The sequence below is a fragment of the Anguilla rostrata genome, chromosome 6, assembly GCF_018555375.3.
Source record: "Anguilla rostrata isolate EN2019 chromosome 6, ASM1855537v3, whole genome shotgun sequence".
In the NCBI taxonomy this organism is placed as follows: domain Eukaryota; kingdom Metazoa; phylum Chordata; class Actinopteri; order Anguilliformes; family Anguillidae; genus Anguilla; species Anguilla rostrata.
Genome location: NC_057938.1, coordinates 14043928 through 14064662, shown reverse-complemented (window position 1 = coordinate 14064662; position 20735 = coordinate 14043928). Strand labels below are relative to the sequence as shown.

At 38.3% G+C, this 20735-nt stretch overlaps 1 protein-coding gene across 1 annotated transcript in view; it reads left to right on the top strand.

The window, feature by feature from the left end:
* The first annotated feature begins 2078 nt into the window (after positions 1–2078).
* The window catches only part of kcnt2a (potassium channel, subfamily T, member 2a), a 51782-nt gene continuing 33125 nt past the window's right edge, over positions 2079–20735 (top strand). Inside the window, exons 1-6 of the mRNA XM_064338523.1 lie at positions 2079–2734; positions 14804–14883; positions 15091–15190; positions 16295–16339; positions 16635–16683; positions 19851–19910. Coding sequence (XP_064194593.1) covers positions 2640–2734; positions 14804–14883; positions 15091–15190; positions 16295–16339; positions 16635–16683; positions 19851–19910 — 429 coding nt within the window. The 5' untranslated portion in view covers positions 2079–2639. The remainder of the gene's footprint in view (positions 2735–14803; positions 14884–15090; positions 15191–16294; positions 16340–16634; positions 16684–19850; positions 19911–20735) is intronic.

The following is a 20735-nucleotide window of genomic DNA, read 5'->3' as shown; positions in this document are numbered from 1 at the left end:
TTTGCCTGTGTCTTTGATTTGGAAAATAGTGTGATATTTAAAAGTTTAAGAACCAGTGCTCTACAGTATTTCACAGGGATAATTTGATTATGGAAATTTGCTGTTAGAATTGAAAATGTAATTCATCTTGTAATGCCTATATGTGAAATGTAGTGGTATTTTTCAAATTATCCAAAATCAGTTGTTGCACAACTAAGATATTGAAATGTGATATACATTCAGCACAACATTAATATTGCCTTATTAGCTGCAGTAAACATGAGCCAGCCTGTCATATGTAAAATGATAGGTTTTCACAATTGTAAATACTTGAATATTATTGTGCTGAAGTTGGGGGAAGAGGTTGCAAAATAAAACCAAAATAAATCCAGAACAGGTAGGGCCCGAGGAGGTTTTGAGAAGCAACGATTCTTTATGTCTGAGGAACCTGTTTGTCTTCTGTATGTTGCATAACCGCATCTGTAAGGATGTGGGCTGAAATTCTGTACAGCATAACAGTTTTCAACGGTTTTCTCGTGACTACTGTTTTTGATATTCCATCCAAAACTACGCTGTTTACTTGGCGTTCTGGTAACGTAAAGTATTGCTTCTCGTTAATACGCATATTAATATTTGTGCTCAACAATGCCTTCTACGGACTCTTAATGGGGAGTGCAACTATTTATTTATTTATTTTAGGTTTCCAACAGATTCTGACCGCAAAGTTCATCAACAAGTCCTACCTGAAATTTCAGGTTTGGAAAAATTCAGTATACAGTATACAGGTGGTGGCAACAGTAAGCTAACGTGCCCCTACTGTTATGAAGTACATTACATGTCACGATTTAAGATATTTAGGCTACATGAGGGAGACAAGTATATAATGAACATTGTACTTGTAACATTTATTGAAGAGGCCAAGAAAAGGCATGACAGTCTACGGCTGTTGGCTATTTAACATTTGGCAGTCGTCTAGGGTATGTAAAGCCAGCTGTAGCCTAAAGGCTAGCCAAAATCTTTACAATGCTACATAAATATGCATTTGGCAGCATAGGTCAGGACAGTAGACTACTGCATATTCCGATTAATGAACTGATAAAGAAACCACCATTTTGTTCGAAATGACGCGAGGCTATTATTTGCAAATTATCTAAATTTCCCGGTAAATTATTAATAAAACATTTCTTGCGTACGTGCCATTTAACTAAATTAAATTTACAGTTGCAATCAATAGACTACAGGGAATGCAAGATTATTACCACATGATGTCACTAAAGTTAAAAAGAACGTAATAATTCCGTAACAACCCTTAACATTTTAGAAACAATTTAATGTGTTGGTCATAAAAAAAACACAATTGCAAGCGAAGATGAAAACGTTCCCCACGTTATTCTGTAACGGAGGAGAAGGGAGTGTATGTAGAAATAACCTGAAGACGGGCTTCGCATAGGTACTCGGGAATTTAGAGCCAACCACAATTTCAAACATAGCCTTGTCTTTCCGTAATACAGATTATTCCAGGTGCAGCTGGATATAGGTCACCGTAGCCAAATTATTCGGATTGTCCGATTGATTCTAGTAGCCTACGAGAAAGAAAAGGAACTCCATGTAACACTGCTCAATGCAATACACCGCGTTTTCGGTACTCAGACCATCGTGAGAAAATAAGATAAAACATAAACAAATATTAAATTCATTAATAAATAAATAAATATTACACACGTGGAACAAATCATCAACCAATCAATTAATCAAGGCATCCTCATATTACACACGTGGAATCTATCATCAACCAAACAATCAAGGCATTCTTATGCATTACATTGAGCATAGTCATCTAGTCACATATATTGTCAAATTGAGAGACAGGCACGGTAGATATATAGATTAATTGTTAAATAAAAAAAGTGCACATTGCCATAACCACTATGTACAAAAATACATAATTACAATATGCAAAGAATCAGATTAATTCTGACACGAAGCAATTTTCTGATTGGGAAAGAATTGATAAACTCGATTGCAGTAATATTTCGGTTAGTGCAATAAAGTCGGTAAAGTTGTGGTATTGCAGAACAGAACCGCGGTGTGTGTGTGTGTATGTGTAGCTATGTGTGTGAGAGAGTGGGTGCGTGCGTGCGTGCGTACGTATGCATGTATCCATGTATGTTCGTATGTATGAGTATGAGCGTGTGTATACGCGCGTGCTTGACGCTTTGGTGGATGATACTTGCTTGTCTTTCGTGGATGCGAATGATGTAATTCGATTGGTCACTGGGCGTTGAAGCACATTCTAAGGATGCAAACATCCACTGTAGTAGGTGTATTTCTCAGACAGCGATTTTCACAGAGGCACGGACCAGCTGCCTAATACAGCCTAGTAGGTTTGAAGAGCAACAGATGAAGACTCGTCGGCCCATATGATGATTTCAGTTTTATTAATCTATGATACCTGCATCAGACAATAGGCTCCAGCACAGAGCTCTGGCTGAATTAAGCATTTGTCTGCCCATTTCTTGCGCAGAAAAATGCACCGTTCCATTCGGTTGCAACAATTGTCAGAGAGTAATTTGCTGTTATTAATCAAGGTTTTCCGAATTTAATTTTGGATTTTGAGACTGTTTAATTCCCTGCGTGACCGGAGCGCACTTCTGTGGAAAATGGTTGATTTGGAAAGCGAAGTTCCCCCTCTTCCACCCCGTTACAGATTTAGGGATTTGTTACTCGGTGACCAGGGATGGCAAAACGACGACAGGTAAGTTTGGCACACCTGGGGCATCACTGTACCAGTACCATAGCTGCATCAGGTAAAGGTATTCTCGTTCTCTTTAATGGAAAGTGAAATATTAAAAGTACACGAAGTAGCTATTCTACTAATACGTAGGCTATTTTCGCTAGTTTTGAACATACTTTCTTTCATAAGTTTCCCAGAATTGAACTTCATTTGTGGTTGCTTGAAAAACGTTATATAAATACATAGAAGTACAAATACATAATGCATGCATAATAAATAATAAAATACAAAAGTAATAGCCTACAGTACCAAACAGATGTCGTAACGAGCATACAAGTCCAACACCTGTCGCCATTACAATGGCATGTTGCCAGTAATTTCTTTTTTTTTCATTTTAAAATCGTCATTTGACTGAAAACAAGACTAGAAATGATACCGGTCTGATTTCTTTAATCCAAGACCTTTTAAATATTATTTCTGGAACAGAAATATCTTTTAAAGATGTTTATTGTGCAGTAATGTGAAGTATCAGTAGCAGTTGGCTAATGATCAAGAGAAGTACCAATTCATGGGCTCAGGCCACTGTCCTGTATTGCCATGTAAGTGAATAATGTATATTTGCTACAAAAATCAATACACACACGCACACACACACACACACACACGTGGGCATTGAAATTAAATTTTCACCTTAATATTTGAAAAAGATTTGAGAGCCTCAAAGCACAAGGCAATCTTCTACCGGTTGAGTTATCTGGGATAGTGTTCATCCATTGAAGGTTTTGGGTGGAGAGTCATACCAGTGACTTTATTAAGATGCTCGGTGTGAAAATAGATGGATTATTGGTAGGGGAGCCCTGTCCAGTGAATGAATTTTCATGCTGGCGCTTTCCTCTGACAGTAATTGGGCTGTGAACCAACCCTATGAGCCATCTGGCTTGGACATGGCCTCATGCTTATTAACTGAACTAAGCTTACGTACATATGAATGTATGATGCTGATGCCAAATTGAACGCCATAAAGGCCATAAAACAGACAGTTTTCAAAGCTGGTGATCCAAACTTTTCTGAATTCCTATTACACTGAATGTTGGAGTCTTGGTAAACTAATATTTTCTAGTGTGTTTCAATAAAATACTACACAATAAAATACTATTCCCAATTTAATATTCTCTCAGAAGCTTTCCTCCAGGCTGATTCAAGCTCAATATTTTTGCACTCCATTCAACTTCATTCCCAATTCTGAATTCACCCACAACAACTTCAACACTTCACTCAAGAGCCACTTGCTTCTTTCTGGCTGTGTTTACTTATTAACATACTCATGTTATCATTGCTTACAAAACCTGTTTTCCCAGTCTTAACTATGGATCATAATACATTTCAGGCTGATGCCCCGCTTAAAAAATTCTCTCTCTCAGAAACCTTACACGACTATGTCATACTTATATAGTGCATCTATATAATACCATGAGAAAATACACTTACATGTATTAAAAGTCATTGTTAACTGAGAGGGATTATTAAAATAAAGAGGTAATTCACTTTCCGGAGTTAAAAAAAATAAAATTCAGTAATCAGGTTTCATCACAGATTCTACAAACTGACCAGGTGGTCGGCTTCTGCATTTCTTACATACGTTCTACCCACAGAGGTACAAGATGAACACTGTAGTGTCTCCTGCTATATTGCAGTTTCTGAACATTCACAAAGGGCTGAAGGAAACACCCATTGCTATTGTTTTGTTCTTGGCCACGCTCCCTCATGAATATTCATAAGATTAATCAAATCAAAGTACTTCAGTTTCAACATAAGGAACTTAAATGTTAAGAATGTTGAACTGACCATTTGGTTTGTCTGTAGTATCTGTGGCATAACTGAACAGTTACTGCCATATCAACAGACATATTGACTAAAGCGTATCTTGCAGTGTCAAGTCTAGTTTCAAATACCCCAAGACTCACTACTGCTCTTATTAGTCCTTGTAAATTTTGTTCTTGCTGACAGAACAATGCCTGAAATAAGAAGGGTACTGATGAGGCAACTCTGAAGAATATGGAGCTGAGGATGTGGGTGGTGTGGTGAATCTGTGGCATCATGGATTTCCCGCTGGGTGCTAGGAGGGAGATGATGACACTCTCAATGTCCGCCTGGGAAGTTAACCGCGGGGTGGGGGTGGGGGAGGTTTGTGGGAAAACACATCCTGGCTCCAGAGGAGGTAGGAAGAGGTGCAGGCGCATCCTATATGGGAGCCCTCTGATATGGCGTTTTTACAAAAAAAGCCTTTGCCATGCAGTGGACAGCAAATTCTAATAGCCAATGAAAATCCAGCAATATTACTTATCTGCCAGGAACATGCATCATTTCATTGATTCTATAATTTCTCTAAATTTAGGATTTCCCAAAAACATCAACAGTAGAAAAATATATACGTATTTCCATCTCGTTCCTGGTTAGAAAAAGGACTCGGAATGGAAGTGGAGAGATTAATGGTGTTTACATGGCGGAATGACACATGCACACAATTAAACAAAGTTACTGCGTCTTTGATGTGAAACACTCACTCCGTGATCTCGTTTCTCACCAATCAGATCAGCATGGCTGGGTACCCCAGCCTGTAACCACCCCTATCTATGGCTATGTCTTGGCATGTGTGTGTCGGTGCACAGAGCAAAAACTGGATGTGATTAAGTTCTCAGGAGCAGAAATCCTTCGGTGCCCATAAAGTGCGTTTTTTTTTGTGGAGCGATTGTTAATGTGCCATCAGCTGGATGAGTTGGTTCCGGACTCTGCCCAGGAATAACAAAAGGAACTGATGTGCTCATCCACCTCTCAATCAGCCCTCTAGTAAATGTTACCGCAGCAAATCAGCCTAACCGCACACACACGCGTGCTTGCACACGCATGCACTCACACAAGCACACACACATGCACACACACACACACACAACAATGCTGTTATGGCTTTTTTTTTTTGGGTACAAACCTCAGTGACAATGTCTTTCCATTCAATCCTTCATCGTCAGTATTAGGATAGGGGCAGTTTTACAGCTAAAAGCAGGCGTGGTTAATCAGCCATTTAGGCTGGCTGTTTATTATTTTATTATTATTATTTTCCTGCTTCATTTTTGGCAGTGATCTGACTTAGCTACTGTTGGTTTCACAGTTTCATGATGCACCATCCTCTGACTTTCTCCTGTCTGGTAGCTGAAACAAGGCTGTGTCTGGTTTTTATCTGGAACCAGAGACATCCTAGGAATAATAAGTTGCTGCTGGGTATGGTGTTGGTGGGCGAGTAGGGGGGCAATAGTCCCTCTGGTCCAAGCTGAAAAACCAATACACTGTGCAGAGGCTGGGACATTGTGATGTAGGTGATGCTGTCATTAAAGCTCCTTTATTCTCTTAAAGCACTTATTGGGAGAAGTAGGATGTTCCCTGGTTGGATGTTACATTACATTAAAGCCACTAAGCAGATGCTCTTAACCAGAATGACATACAAAAGAAATTTTCTGGTCAAATTCGCAACCAGACTCTCAGTCAGGCAACCTGATCTTACCCCCCATGCAAGTGGTGAAAAGATCTCTCCCTCCACTTAAGCTGATTTGTGATGACATACTGTTGCAGAACTGAGGCTGTGTATCACTCATGTGGTTGAATTTCTCTTGGTATCATTAAAAGTGTGATGTAATTCAATCATTATCATTTCACATAATCTCCATTTTTATACATTACATTACATTACATTATAGGCATTTAGCAGACGCTCTTATCCAGAGCGACGTACAACAAGTGCATAGGTTTCAAGATGTAGAGGCGCAAAAGAAACACTAGAGTGAAGTAAGGATCGTAGTGCCAGAAGTGACCACATCGATCAGGACTCCAACCCTGTAGAGTAAGCTTGTTCAGCAGCAAGAATCCTACCAAGTACAAAGTACAAACTAGCACTGGAATCACACCTAATCATACAAAAACAATCCTACCAGATACACTAACATAATCAAATTATCCTAGCTAGGTACAATGAGCTGAACTATAGGCTAGGGAGGGGTGGGGAGAGGTGCAGCCTGAAGAGATGAGTCTTCAGTCTGCGTTTGAAAGTGGTGAGATTCTCTGCTGTTCTGACCATCACGGGGAGGTCATTCCACCAGCGAGGGGCCAGGACAGACAGCAGACGGGAGCGGGAAGTGCAGACGCGAAGAGGGGGAGGTGCCAAGCGTCCAGAGGTGGCAGAACGGAGAGGTCTGGCTGGTGTGTAGGGTCTGATGATCCTCTGAATGTACCCTGGTGCTGACCCCTTAGCTGCCTGGTATGCAAGCACCAAGGACTTAAATTTGATGCGAGCCATAACAGGCAGCCAGTGGAGGTCAGTGAGCAGGGGGTGACATGGGAATGTCTGGGGAGGTTGTAGACCAGACGCGCTGCAGCATTCTGGATGAGCTGCAGGGGTCTGATGGCGGATGCTGGCAGACCAGCCAGTAGCGAGTTGCAGTAGTCCAAGCGGGACAGGACCATCGCTTGAACCAGGAGCTGGGTTGCGTAGGTGGTGAGGAAGGGGCGGATTCTCCGGATGTTGTACAGGAAGAACCTGCACGTTCGACTCACCGCCGTGATGTTCTGGGAGAGGGACAGTCTGTTGTCCATCACCACTCCAAGGTTTTTTGCGGTGGGTGATGATGACACCACAGTGTCCCCAGGGAAATAGAAAAGTCAAGAAGGTTAGAGGATGGAGCAGGGATGAAGATCATCTCCGTCTTGCCTGGGTTCAGCTTAAGATGGTGGTTATCCATCCAGCTCTGGATGTCCCTCAGGCAGGCAGAGATGCGAGCAGAGACCTGAGTGTCAGAGGGCGGGAAGGAGAGAAAGAGTTGGGTGTCATCGGCATAACAATGATAGGACAACCCATGGGCAGAGATTACAGGACCAAGAGATTGGGTGTACAGGGAGAATAGGAGGGGACCAAGGACAGAGCCCTGGGGAACTCCTGTGGCAAGGGGGCGAGGTGCTGATACTGCACCAGCCCAGGCGACTTGGAAGGAGCGACCGGAGAGGTAGGACTCAATCCAGTCAAGTGCTGTGCCACAGATCCCCATAGCTGCCAGGGAGGACAGGAGGATGGGATGGTTGACGGTGTCAAAGGCGGCAGAAAGGTCTATACACATTGTTGTGTAAAACATTGGGTTAACTGCTGGCACAGGTTAAAAAACAAAACAATATATATATATATATATATATATATATATATATATATATATATATATATATATACTACATTATTTTGTTTGCTTGAATTTGTGCTTCAAAATCTCTCACACTCCTCCCATAAGATCTTCTCAGATATAGATCAAACATTTCACTAAATTGATTGATTACATGACTTTAATTCTAAATGTTTTTATTTATATAGCATCTTTCATATGTGTCAATTCAATATTTATCCCGGAATCTCAGACTACACTAAGACTTCTAACCTTAAACTTAAAGATATACTATGCAGAATTTTTAAAATCTTGCTGTGGTCCTGGGTTTATACTATTAAAGAAGTCTCCTCCTTCATCCTCAGCCCCACCCACTCATCCCAAGTACCTGACTTCCGCCATATAGCTTCCTAATGTAGCTAGCTGGATAGCTAGAGGCAATGTTACTCACAGGTCAAGCAGAAAACGTGAACTCTTGCGTCGCTTTTCATCCCCTTTGTGAACTTCAGCTGTCGCCATCAAGGAAAAGCAATTCCAAGGTTAACTCTTACTAATCATATGTGAGGTTGAAACCAGGTTTTGCCTCTTCTGTGCCCTTCCATATGTACGTTTTATTTACATTATATTTGTAGATGTGTCAGCTATGACATATGAGGAAAGACTTGGTGTTTCATTACTTAGCAATGTCTGTGAGTAAGTAATACAAGTCAAACCTATGCAGATTTGGAACCAGCAGGCAAATAATTTAAATAAGTGTATTTAAAAATGATGAAACCACCACTCATCCAATCCCATTCCGTTCAGTTATGCCATGACATTGTTGTGAATCAATGACAGACTTGTGCGTTATAATTTTCCTTTCTTTCTTATGAGAAACACTGAGTCATTTTACTTTTGTGAATGGGGTCCCTTGTTTTGTTTGGTTCAGTTAAAGAAAAAATTCTAACATCCAGTTTTTTAAATCAGACAAACATATGGTTATAGGTCCCCTGTTGAGATTTTTCCAGGCTTAACACTTGTGTACAACACTGTATAATCCTCATAGCTATGGAAAGATATTGTGTACTCCAAACAATATCACCAAGTGGGAGCATATATCATGAAGATAATAAAGGGCCAAGCAGTACTGGCATTGTGGAACACCACAAGTGACCTTTACTTTTCTTGACGCAGACTAATCAAGAGCAATGAATTATTTTCAGACTGTGAAATATGATTCAAGCCATTTTAAGTCCAGACTGACTTTTTAAAGGAATTTTTGTAAAATTGTATGGTCAACTGTATCCAAAGCAGTGCTTAGGTGAATGAGATGAATGTATACGTTTATATGAGCTACTGTATAAGAGTCAATTATAGAATTACAAGCTACACTGTGTTTTATGTACCAAGAAATAAGACAAGAATTAGATACCTAGCCTAGCTGGCAATGTGTCATAATTCATATCTGTTATTGTTCCCTATTCCTTGCCAGCAAAGCAAGGTAAAGGAAAGCACGGTTACCCTCATGTAAAAATGAAGCCAATACTATAAAAAATATCAGCTGAGGTATTAATAAAGTGTCACATTGCCTCAATAGTGTTTCAGTAACACAGAAAGCACAGTAAAACTATTTTAATTTGCATTTGAAAAGATGTTATAATTCTTCTGAAATATGTCACTATCATATAGACAGCAATAACTTGTTTACAAAAATATAATTTCTAAATAGAAGCTTATGGTAATGTGTATTTGAGCTTAGGGCTTGACTGCTTTATTAATTTCTACTGGCCACAGTTTACTTAAGCTACATTTGATAAGCCTGGGTTTTTATAAATGGAAGGGCCCCCAAATATGACCATAAGACCTCAAACTCAATAAAATGGCTAACCCAAGGATTACCTTTTAGTCGAAGGATACACTTTTGTCCAACACCCACAGAATGAAAATGAATGAAATGCAGTGGCTCTACTACACTTGTACATGGAAGGATCATGTACTATATAACATAACATAACAAAACATAACATAACATAACATAATTATGAGAACAGGCCATTCAGCCCAACAATGCTTGCCATTTTTGGATATGTACTATATGTAGGCCTATCAACAGGCAATTTTCTGATATGAATATGTTTGTAATGTTACTCTGGCAGGGTTTATTTTGGCTGAATGTCTAAAAGATATTATGGATGGATTACAGAACTATGAACATAAGATGGGAAAATAAAATGCTCCAGACTGAAGCTTATTTCGTGGGGAAAAAAAATGTTACAAAACCATGTCATTCATTATTTATACCCATTTATCCTGAGCGGGGTCACAGGGGGTGCTGGAGCCTATCCCAGCGTGCATTGGGCGAGAGGCAGGAATACACCCTGGACAGGATGCCAATATATTGCAGGGCACACAAAAACAAGTTAGATTTAGCTAAATTAGCAGTCCCATGCTCAGTATTGCCAGATTTGGCAGATTCCTACCCAAATGGGTTATTTTTTTATGCTATTATGTGGAGATAAATGGCTTTGGGCAGCTTGTCATAATTTGGGCTATTTTTTCTTATCTTGGATGTTTTTTTTTTATCTTCCTCTTTCAACTGATCATTCACATTCATTGGCGCAGGTGCAGTTTGTTCCTCCTCTGCCTGTTCCTAGGTGTCACTGCACCTGACGTCTGTGGCTGCATTTGTTTGCATCAAGTTGATTGCTATCTCTAAACTTTATTGTTATATGTCTTTTATCTTTTAATGCAGAATACTTAGATGGGAAAGATGGTGCCTATTTCTGAATGCAAAGCCTAGGTGTTGATTACTGCTGTCTTTGGTTAGGTTACAACATTTGAGAACTTTGTTATGATCTAGAAATGAGCAGCCTATGTTCCTGTGGTGCTAAAACTGAACTTGCTGTTTGTGTGCACAAGTATGTGCGTGTGAGTGTTTGCGGTCCCCGTTCTTGCAAAATGAGCAGGCTTATATATCATACATATAAAAACATTCACCTTAGAAAATCATTATTTCACAGGTGCGTGTAACATTTTCACATGAATTAAAATATACATATGTGAAAAGAAAATGTTACATATGAACTGAACCATTTTATGTGTGATTGCCTTTTTACTCCTGAGAATGAAAATTTCCACTTCCAAAAACAAAACGTGACATGGAATCATGTGAAATTCCACATTTTCACGTATGAAAACAAAACATGTGAATTGAAATAGCATAGGTTACCTTTTCCCACTCACATTTTACACAATTTTTATAGTTCACGTACTTTTCACATGGTTTGTGGACCATTATACTACACTGCCACGCAATGAGGATTTTGAATACATGATCATTTTGCAAGGGTCTGCACTACTATCTCTTTAAGTACCATTTTGTTTAAATGAATTCTGTAACAGCTTGTTACTTTAAAAAGGAAGACATAATTTAATTAGCTCTTTTGATCTCATTTGATTGTGCTGCACACTTAGCTCTTGTTTGGCATATCTAAGAATCGCACGTTGTTAACAAGCATTACAACAAAAATCAGATCATCGGATTATGCTCACTGGTTCTAAAATGAGTTACCATTTTCTGCACTATAAATAAATACTTATATGAAAGCATGATACAATTAAATGTGATTCATGTGTTTGATTGCTTTTGCCTTTGTAAAAATATTGAATTAATCATTAAGGTAAAACAGCATATGATATGAAGACATGCATATGGATCGTTTCCCAGTAGTTTGTGACTCTTGTAATGGGGTTGTAATGAGTTGTTCTTTTTTGTTCTAACAAATGCATCTCTAGGGGACAGTTAATCCAAGGAAAAAATAATCAAATGTGAGACATCATTGTCCTAGACGGGTGGTTTTCTTTTGTGCACGGTGAAGTGCTTGTGTTCCTGTTGAGTGGTGATGTGATTCCCTTGAAGAGAACGTTCACTTTCAGGAGATCTGTTTGGTTTGGTACTATTATTGTGGTTTTAGAGTATGTTTTTTATTGGCATTACAGTGACAAGTCTTGGGGATTCAGGGAATTGTGGTCTAATGCAAGGAAATACACTTAAGGTAACAGAACTGAAATAATGTTTAAAAATCCCGAAAAGTGAACTGTTAACTGAGTAATGGATCCTACTGAAAGATGTACAAAACTTTAGATGTAAAGATGTAAAACAAATTTGAATATGTTGGTACAGTTACTGATAATTTCAGTATAGAGTAACGTGGCATTTTAGGCCTACATTCAATCGCATGTCCAAGATTTTTGTCCTTATCCATCAGAAATAAATCTCAGCAAGTGATACATTAGGTTCTAATTAGGTTCAAAAACATTTTAGTGTATTGGTAAAAGAGCTGGATTGTACTGTAACACCTACAGTGGCCTCCAAAATGGCACCCTTGATTTAAGGCAAGGCAAGGCAAGTTTATTTGTATAGCACCTTTCATACACAAAGCAATTCAAAGTGCTTCACATAGATACAGAATAAGACACAGAATAAGAATTTAATTGAATCTAAAAAAATAAAATAAATAAAAATAATAATAATGATAAATAGAACCTGATTGGAACCGGAAATAATGCATCACTTAATTTGTGATAGCTAAGGACATAAAACTCTACCAGAAGATTGAATGAAGGACTAAAATGCCATAAAAGCGTGTGTCACCTTTGGGGCATTTCTATCTGATTATGCATGGCAAAAGCCTGGATTGAGTCAACATTCTGATGTATCCAGTTTTCTATTGTTTGATCAGGCGGTGTTTGCCTGAACCAGCTGGCCATGAAATCTAGTATGATGCAATTACTGTGTGCCTTAGCAGGGGGATTGCAGAGTTCAAAGATGTGGTGACTGGGAGGCCGTGTTTTAGTGCTTATTGGAACCTCATTAGCAGATGGAATACAATGTGCTGATAAGGCTCGCAAATACAATTGGCATTCCAAAATGCAATATAAAAATTTGGGAAGAAAAATTGGTTGAAAAAAGTACCTAGATGCAAGTGTCGGCAATATATCAAGTTTGGAAAATCACCAAAATGAATCTGGAATGATAAACTCTTTGCAAATGTAATTGTGCACCATGATGAATGGATCTGATAGAGTGGATATTCTTTCATGGTAAACTGTCATTTTAACGGTTCATGTTCCCTGTCATAGAATTTATCAGTCAATGGAAATACTGGAGGCAATGATAACATAAAAATAGCTCACTCTTAGCCAGCCACTTTTCTGTTTGTGTCAACACCTTTCATAATATGCAGTTTGTTCTGATTTATGAAACTGGCTGCAACCCCTGTAATTTGTGCTTAATGATCTGTGAACTGTAAAATGCCAATAATGAGGCAGAGAAAGACTCTGTAATCAGCACTGAATTCTAATATGAAAGAATGGCAGTTTGCATAATAATGACGTAGCTAACAATGCTATTAATTGTAGTGACCCTTAATATACACAACACACATATCACACTTGTGTTAGCCAGACAGTTCTCGGATGTTATTTTTAAGAATGGATTTGGCGTGCATTGGCCTATGGCCATTCCTCTCATTGTTGTGTTATCAAGGGAAAGATACTGTATAGGGCTCAGTTCTGTCTACCAGTTATTGCGGCTCAATTATGTGAGGCAATTATGGTCTGAAACACTAAAATTAAATGACACAAATTAGTAAACATCAATTGTACATTTTGAAAGACATTGAAAAGGTGGCTTTGTGGTTAAAATGAATGACTGTAAAAATAATTTAATAAAGAACTTAAATGGAATAGGCTTTTAATAAGATTTTCTATGAATCTTTGTGGTGTGTAAAGCAAGATTTATTGTGAAGTGTATGAAATGCTTTGAGCTGAAGACTGCACATTATTCTATATGCAATATGTTGTATGTACTTTGCATAAAGATTTTATGTGACACATTATTTATTTATCAAATAAAACGATTGAATTGAAGAACTTGAAATTAAATGGTTTTAATTGATAAATTGTCAAAACATATGTGTTTTGTAATTTTCCATAAACCCCTGAAATGACTATTTAAAGGCATATTATGTAGGATTGTTCCTTGAAAATATTATAAAACAATCGTCCGAAAACATATCTATGATGCATTGTCAATCTCAGTTTTCAGTCCCCTTTACCTGTATTTGTTATACTAAAATATGTTCGGGACATTTCTGGGCATGGCCCAGTGTGGGGAGGGGTGGCTGTGGCTACAGAGCCTGTGGTGTGGGATCAAATCTCAGTGGAGTGCTTGTTGGTAGCTAGCTAGCTGCTGTGAAGCAAAAGGACAAGCCGACAGGGCTCGTTCAAGAACTAGAGTTAACCTCGGAATTGCTTTTCCTTGGTGGCATCGGCTGTAGTTTGCCAAGGAGATGAAACGAGATGGAGATAGCATTTTTTCTGTTGTACCTGTAAGTAAAGTTACCTCTAGCTATCCAGCTAGAGTTGCCAGTTTCTGACTGGAATGTCCGGTCTTCAAATTATTTGTACATGTTTGGCTCATGGTCCCAGGTAATACATGGGAAAAATGTACTGGTGGTTTCTAATGAATTGCGTGTCAGTGACTTGGTCAGGTAGCTTATTCAGGGTGAGTGGGAGGGGTTGAAGACCCATTAAGAGGAGGAGACTTCTTTGATTGTAAGCAGGAACACAGCAATGCTAAAATAATAATACTGCATATTATGCCTTTAAAAAAAGTTAAAGCTAACATGCATGGAGCGCAACACTGTGCTTTGATATGGGACATCAAAATTGCAAACACTTGATATTTCAGAGTATACTGTCTGCAGATAAGACCTATACAGTAATTCTAAACTCTTGATGTGTGTATGTATGTATATACTGTATGTATGTATGTATGTACAGTATGTATGCATGCATGCAGGAATGTTTATGTAGATTTATCTTTGAACATACTACTTTCATTTTCTCTCAGGGTGCAAGTTGAATTCTATGTCAATGAAAACTCGTTCAAAGAGAGGCTCAAACTGTTTTTCATCAAAAACCAAAGATCAAGTAAGTATACTTGCTGGGCACGATCTCACGATGTGGTAATTAAACATAATTTTTACTCCACCAGGGGTTCTAATATTTAATGTATTTTCATAATGTGTTTGGTCCACAAGTGCAGTGTTGCATCATAAATGTGTTTTATACCAATGTTCAGTTCTAAATGAACCATGGCGCAGTTTGATAATGGCCCATCTCTTTCCCCCATTCCAGGTCTTAGGATTCGTGTATTTCACTTTTCTCTCAAGATATTAAGCTGCCTTCTATATATTTGCCGGGTGTACCATGATGACCCTGGAACAAGACATGGGTGGTAAATGCATTCTTTACATACGAGTCTAGTCTACAAATGCTCCTAAGCCTTTAAAACGGGCTGTCATTGCTGTCTATTCAAGAGAATGTGTGCTCACTCCATATGTGAAATTATATGTGCTGCACGTTTTTCACACATATTCTAAGACAGTGTTTGGTTTCTGTTTCTGAAAATTACAACATTGACACTTTGGGAAACCTGTAGTCTTGTGGAGTAAAACATGCAGCTGACAATAAGCGGATGGTGTTTTACAGAAGACAAAAGCCAGCCGCTCTCATTTGAATGTGGAAAACATTTTATCGTGTTACAAACAAAACCACTGCACTTAGACATTCTCACTATGGAACAAGAAGAAATGGTGAAACATATTTAAGTCATTTCAGTTTTTGCTCTCAAATACGACATATTAGCCGAATGGGTTTTCAGACTGGGAAATGATGTGATTCTCGCAGTTGCAGTCTGTCACAGTACTAGTCATATCCAGTATTAAATCTCAGTGCTGTTAAGTTAAAACTAGGACAACAGGCACTGTTGAAATAGACATCAGAAGATGTGAGTGCCTCTGTGTGTGGGTGGAATAATGGAGTGGCTAGCAGCAAACAGGGAAATTTGTTCTGCTTTTGTGCCTTTTTCCACTTGACATTTATTGGAACGTAAATTTTGGCACTTACATAAGATTGTAATTCTCTCCTGGCGTTCAGTTTTTCTCATGAGGTTCTAATTGTATCAGGTCTGAAAAGCAGGGGCACGATACAAAATATTGCAGTCACCGCCCTGCTGGGCTATGTTAAACAGAGGAAACACTGAGACTGCTAGTCAGCCAATAATTAAGCTAAGTTAGATTTTCCATATTTCCTAAATCCTTATCAACAGTTGTGATGGCGGGGGACGGCTGCCATGATTTCTAACAGAGACAATGGCAAGGATTACACCACTGAACTCACAGAAAGTAGGGCAGACTGATATTTTATGGAGCAAATATATCCATTTCTGCTTCAGTTAATAAGATGACTTCACACACACAACAAAATGGATGGATTGCATTTTTTAGTCATTCTGTCATCGCTGCTAAAGTTAATTTTCTTTTTTCCACATATTTTCAAGTTGGGGATGCCCATATCGAAACTATACATTATTTGCGATTGACTGGTGAGTATAAAGTGCTGGTGAGTATATTTTTAAATGCTGTTTTTGTTTGTTTTTCTTGTATGCAGTGAAACTCATGAAGATAGGATGGCATAAAGGAAATGTCGTGTATGAGGAAGAGTTATGATTTTCAGTCTTTTTTTTTTTTTGGCAACATTTTCAGTAATCATTTTGTCAGAAGGTGTATTTATGATATCCAGCAATATTGTCTAGCTATGTTAAGGGATAGGATCAGTCTTTTAATTGTCATTCTGTTTGCCAAGGTTCTTACTGAACAAATGCAATTTTGTACCACCAGGTCTCCTATAATCTGGGTTGATAGAAGCCTTGCCATATGGATATTACAGGTAAATTGCCTTCATGTTTAAAGCATTAGCTTAGACCACCAGTACGACAAACCAGGAGTTCACGGTTGCTCGTGACCAATCATTTAGTTCTATTTTGGCAGTTATCTAACTCCATACTTTAGTACAACATTTTACAACATAATTACGAGACCAACAACATCAAGTGCAAATAACAAGGGTGACTAAATTTAGCAGAACACTATATGAATGCCCTAACAAACACATAAAGTATTCGTAGGGGATTATTACCGACTTGACAATCTGTATGACAAATCGTGAGTGATGACTGGGAAAACTAAAATGACTTAGACAATGAACAATTTTAAACAGACTGCTACAGTGGTTATTACTACAGTACACTAAAGATATCTGAGGTTACAGTTTTTTTTAATTCCTGTAAATGTCTTATGTATTGTCTAAACAATCGGAAGTCTTTCAATGATCATTTGTGACATTGCTCTGAGGGATGCAATAGTGCATTGTGAATCTTTTGTGTGTCTTGCATGTGATTCTGGAGTAGGGCTTGTGTATGTTTTTGTTTGCATTATGAAATTGTAGTTGGTGCACAGCATTACCTCAGGGCTTGCCGCAGTTCATTGCCATTTTTTGAGTCCCTGTCACTTCTGTTGTCTGAGTTGTACAATGTTGTTGAGTTATATAGTAAAGACAACATAATAATACAAAGAACACTGTGGCTCTCTTATAAAAACATAAATACATTATTAAACTGGAAAATACTGGAATGAAACAGGAAAACATTCATATTGGGTGTTGACACTACACACTGTCATTTTTGTTTCTAAAAGAAAGGTGCCCAGGTCTTAGGTCTCAGAACATTCCAGAACATTAATAACATTCCCAGTGCATGCATTAGTCCAGTTTCCTGGATTTTGCTTAAACATTATCTTTCAGTTACAAGGAACATTGCTGGAGTAGCCGTCATGTGTAATTCATGTTCGGGAAAATGTGATTTAAATTGCTAGGTTGTTAGAGATTTGAATTTCTGCATGCTGATAAATTGTGTGACCTCAAAATTGCTCATCAGCTGTCATTAAGTTCCTATGAGGCAATCATGTGGTTCCATCATTAGAAGCCTTACTGAAAATGGAAAATGTCAAACAGGTGAAGTTAATTCAGAGTGTATAAAAATGTCATATCTACAAAGCGGTGGTGAACAATTCTTGAATGACTGATAAGTTTAATTTCTGATTTATTTATTTATTTTTTTGGTGAATGGGTGGTAATTGGTTGGGGGGGGGGTGTAGGGGGTTGAAACAGGCACTCTCTGGCAGTATCTGCTACTGAATGCTCCTCTGAGCCTGCTATTACAGTGTTTAAGCTGAGGTTAGGGTCAATTTCTAGTAAGTATAGGCTGTGCTTCTCTTCTTGTATTTGCCAGGTCAAAGCTTTCAAGGGGAAAGTTGCCAAATAAATGATGGCAGGTTTCGGGATTTGGCAGGCCTCAAAGGCCACTGAGTGAATCTTTCGAGATTGAAAGGCTGTGAGACTGATACAACTGGCAGAAGTCAATCCAGCAATAACTGTTATGGTCAATAAAGCTGTAATACGAAATTGTGCCCCTGAAAGCTCACCATCTAACATTAAAACAGTAAAAGTAAATAGGCCTGTAGAATCCTGTCTGTCGTAGCTCCTCTCTCACTCCACAGTTCTTCCCTCGGTGCGATCGTAATTTTTCTGAAAGGAGTTTTATTTTCTGAAGTTATATCTTATAAGTACAGTCATGTAAGTACACCACTGCAGGTTCTGAGTAAAAGAAGGACTTTTCTGAAGCTATATATTTTATAAGTACTCTTATGTAAGGACACCACTGCAGGTTTTGAGCATAAGAAGCATGTGTCATGACTGTGTTATGATTTCCAAATGTGAAATAACATGAAGCTCAGAGTATACAGAATATAGAGTGCACAGAGAACACAATACATTTTTACATTTTTTAATTTAAAAAAAAAAAAAATCTATTTAAATTAATTGGACATTGTTTGTGATTATTGTGGCCTTGTAGCTGATACCCCTGACTTGCCTATACATGGCATTTTATTTTAAGTATATCTTAACAACATTTTTTACCAGCTGAATATAGTGCCAATATATATAGCCAGGGCCTTTCTGTGTGGTTTGCATGTTCTTCTGTGTGTGTGTGTGCGTTTCTTCTGGGTAAACTGGTTTCCTCCCACAGTCAAAAGACATGCAGGCAGGCTAATTGATGACTCTAAATTGCCCATACAGTAGGTATGTACATGTGAGTGAATGGTGTGAGTGCCCTGCGATAGATTGGCGATCTGTCTACGGTGTATTCCTGCCTATCGCCCAATTCACTCTGGTATAGGCTCTAGCAACCCCTGTGACCCTGACCAGGATAGGCAGGTATAGATAATGGAAATACTCGTTAACATCATCAATGGCTTATAATTTTTGCCTTAAGGTTATGCAGCATGATAACATAATTGCAAATGAATTGATAAGATGTATTACCAGTTGCAGTAACCTGGTCATAATGTTTATGTATACAAATGTCAGTGGCAATATGTAGCACTATTTCAGACACTATGAAACCCGTGTAAGACCCACTTTAAGCATCATGTTACTGCTGTTACTGAACCAAAATCACCACAGAATTGGTTCAAATAGTCTTAATTTTTCTTTAACGTTAATTGGTTTTATACTTGCTATTGTTTTTATGCTAATTTTGGCACAGTAACTGGAAATAGCATCGTCTAATTAGCTAGGCAAATATTTTCTCTCTCTAAAATAATACTCAATTATCAACAGTAAAAGCTAAGTGTGACAATGTAGTCACAGCTTAAACAACACAAGCAAACTAGCAACACATGATTCAGAAGATCCCTGTAGGCCTCAATGTCAATCCATAACCATGCCTAAGATGGAATATCTAAAACCAGCTAGGCCTGAAAATGCAGTTTAATATAAAAACAAACATTATGTATCAGGGAGGGGATGGTGAGAAAAAAAAAATTTCAAGCTGTTCCTGTATAATATGGTTACACTGTCAAATTGTATCATAAGTAAAAGATTTAGAACAACTGAATGGTTGCTCGATATGCTAAAGCAGCTGCACTGTCTGCCTGTCTGATTTTTCTCTCAATTTGATTGTGATCTTTTAAAAAGTGGCTTTGTGTTCATCTCAGGTTTCTGTGGCGCTGATCAGCCTTTCTGAGACCATCCTGCTGACTTATCTGAGTTACAAGGTTAGTCATTGTGCCCCATGCGTTGCCATGGAAACCCAGTCCCTCCGTGAACTTTGTTAATGTGCAGGATAAATGTTATACTCATCTCCCAAATCGACAGGAAGAAGGAAGGGCAGGCTGTGTCAAAATGACTAAATTAGCCTTTTTCCACTGCTGTCTGCTACATGTGTGCATTAATATCCCCCACAGCTTTTGCATACTAATTCACTTTAGCCCTCCTTTTCAAGCAAATGCTCTGGATATTTTTGGCAGGTGTAAACACTGCAGCTTTAACTCAGCTTCTCTTAAAAAACAGCTTACTACTTACTACTATTATAACCACTACTACTACTACTACTACTACTACTACTAATACTGCTAATAATAATAATAATAATAATAATAATAATAATAGTGTATTAAATAATAAATAATAATGTATAATATTTATATAGTGCTTTTCAAGATTTGAGTGCTCACAGTAAAGGGAGAAAACTTGCTTCAAGCATAGTGTGTAACAGCTACCTGGGTGATGTATGGGCTTCATTGTTATCCAGAATGCTGACCACATAGCTTTGATGGAGAGGGAGGACATTTCGAACCACCTTAAACAGGGGGTGATTAGGTGACCAGGTTAATAAAGTCAGCTTGGATAGTTGGTGAGATCCCCCACACCAACTTATTAAAAAATAATAGATTTTTGAAAGAAAGGCACACATCTTCTAAGAACACCTAAAACAAATATATAGCACTTTATCTTTTTTATTGAGTTATTAATTTGCTTGTTTACTTTATGGGTCACTGCCTATTGCAAACCATATACTTGCTGGTTCTGCCAGAGAAGCA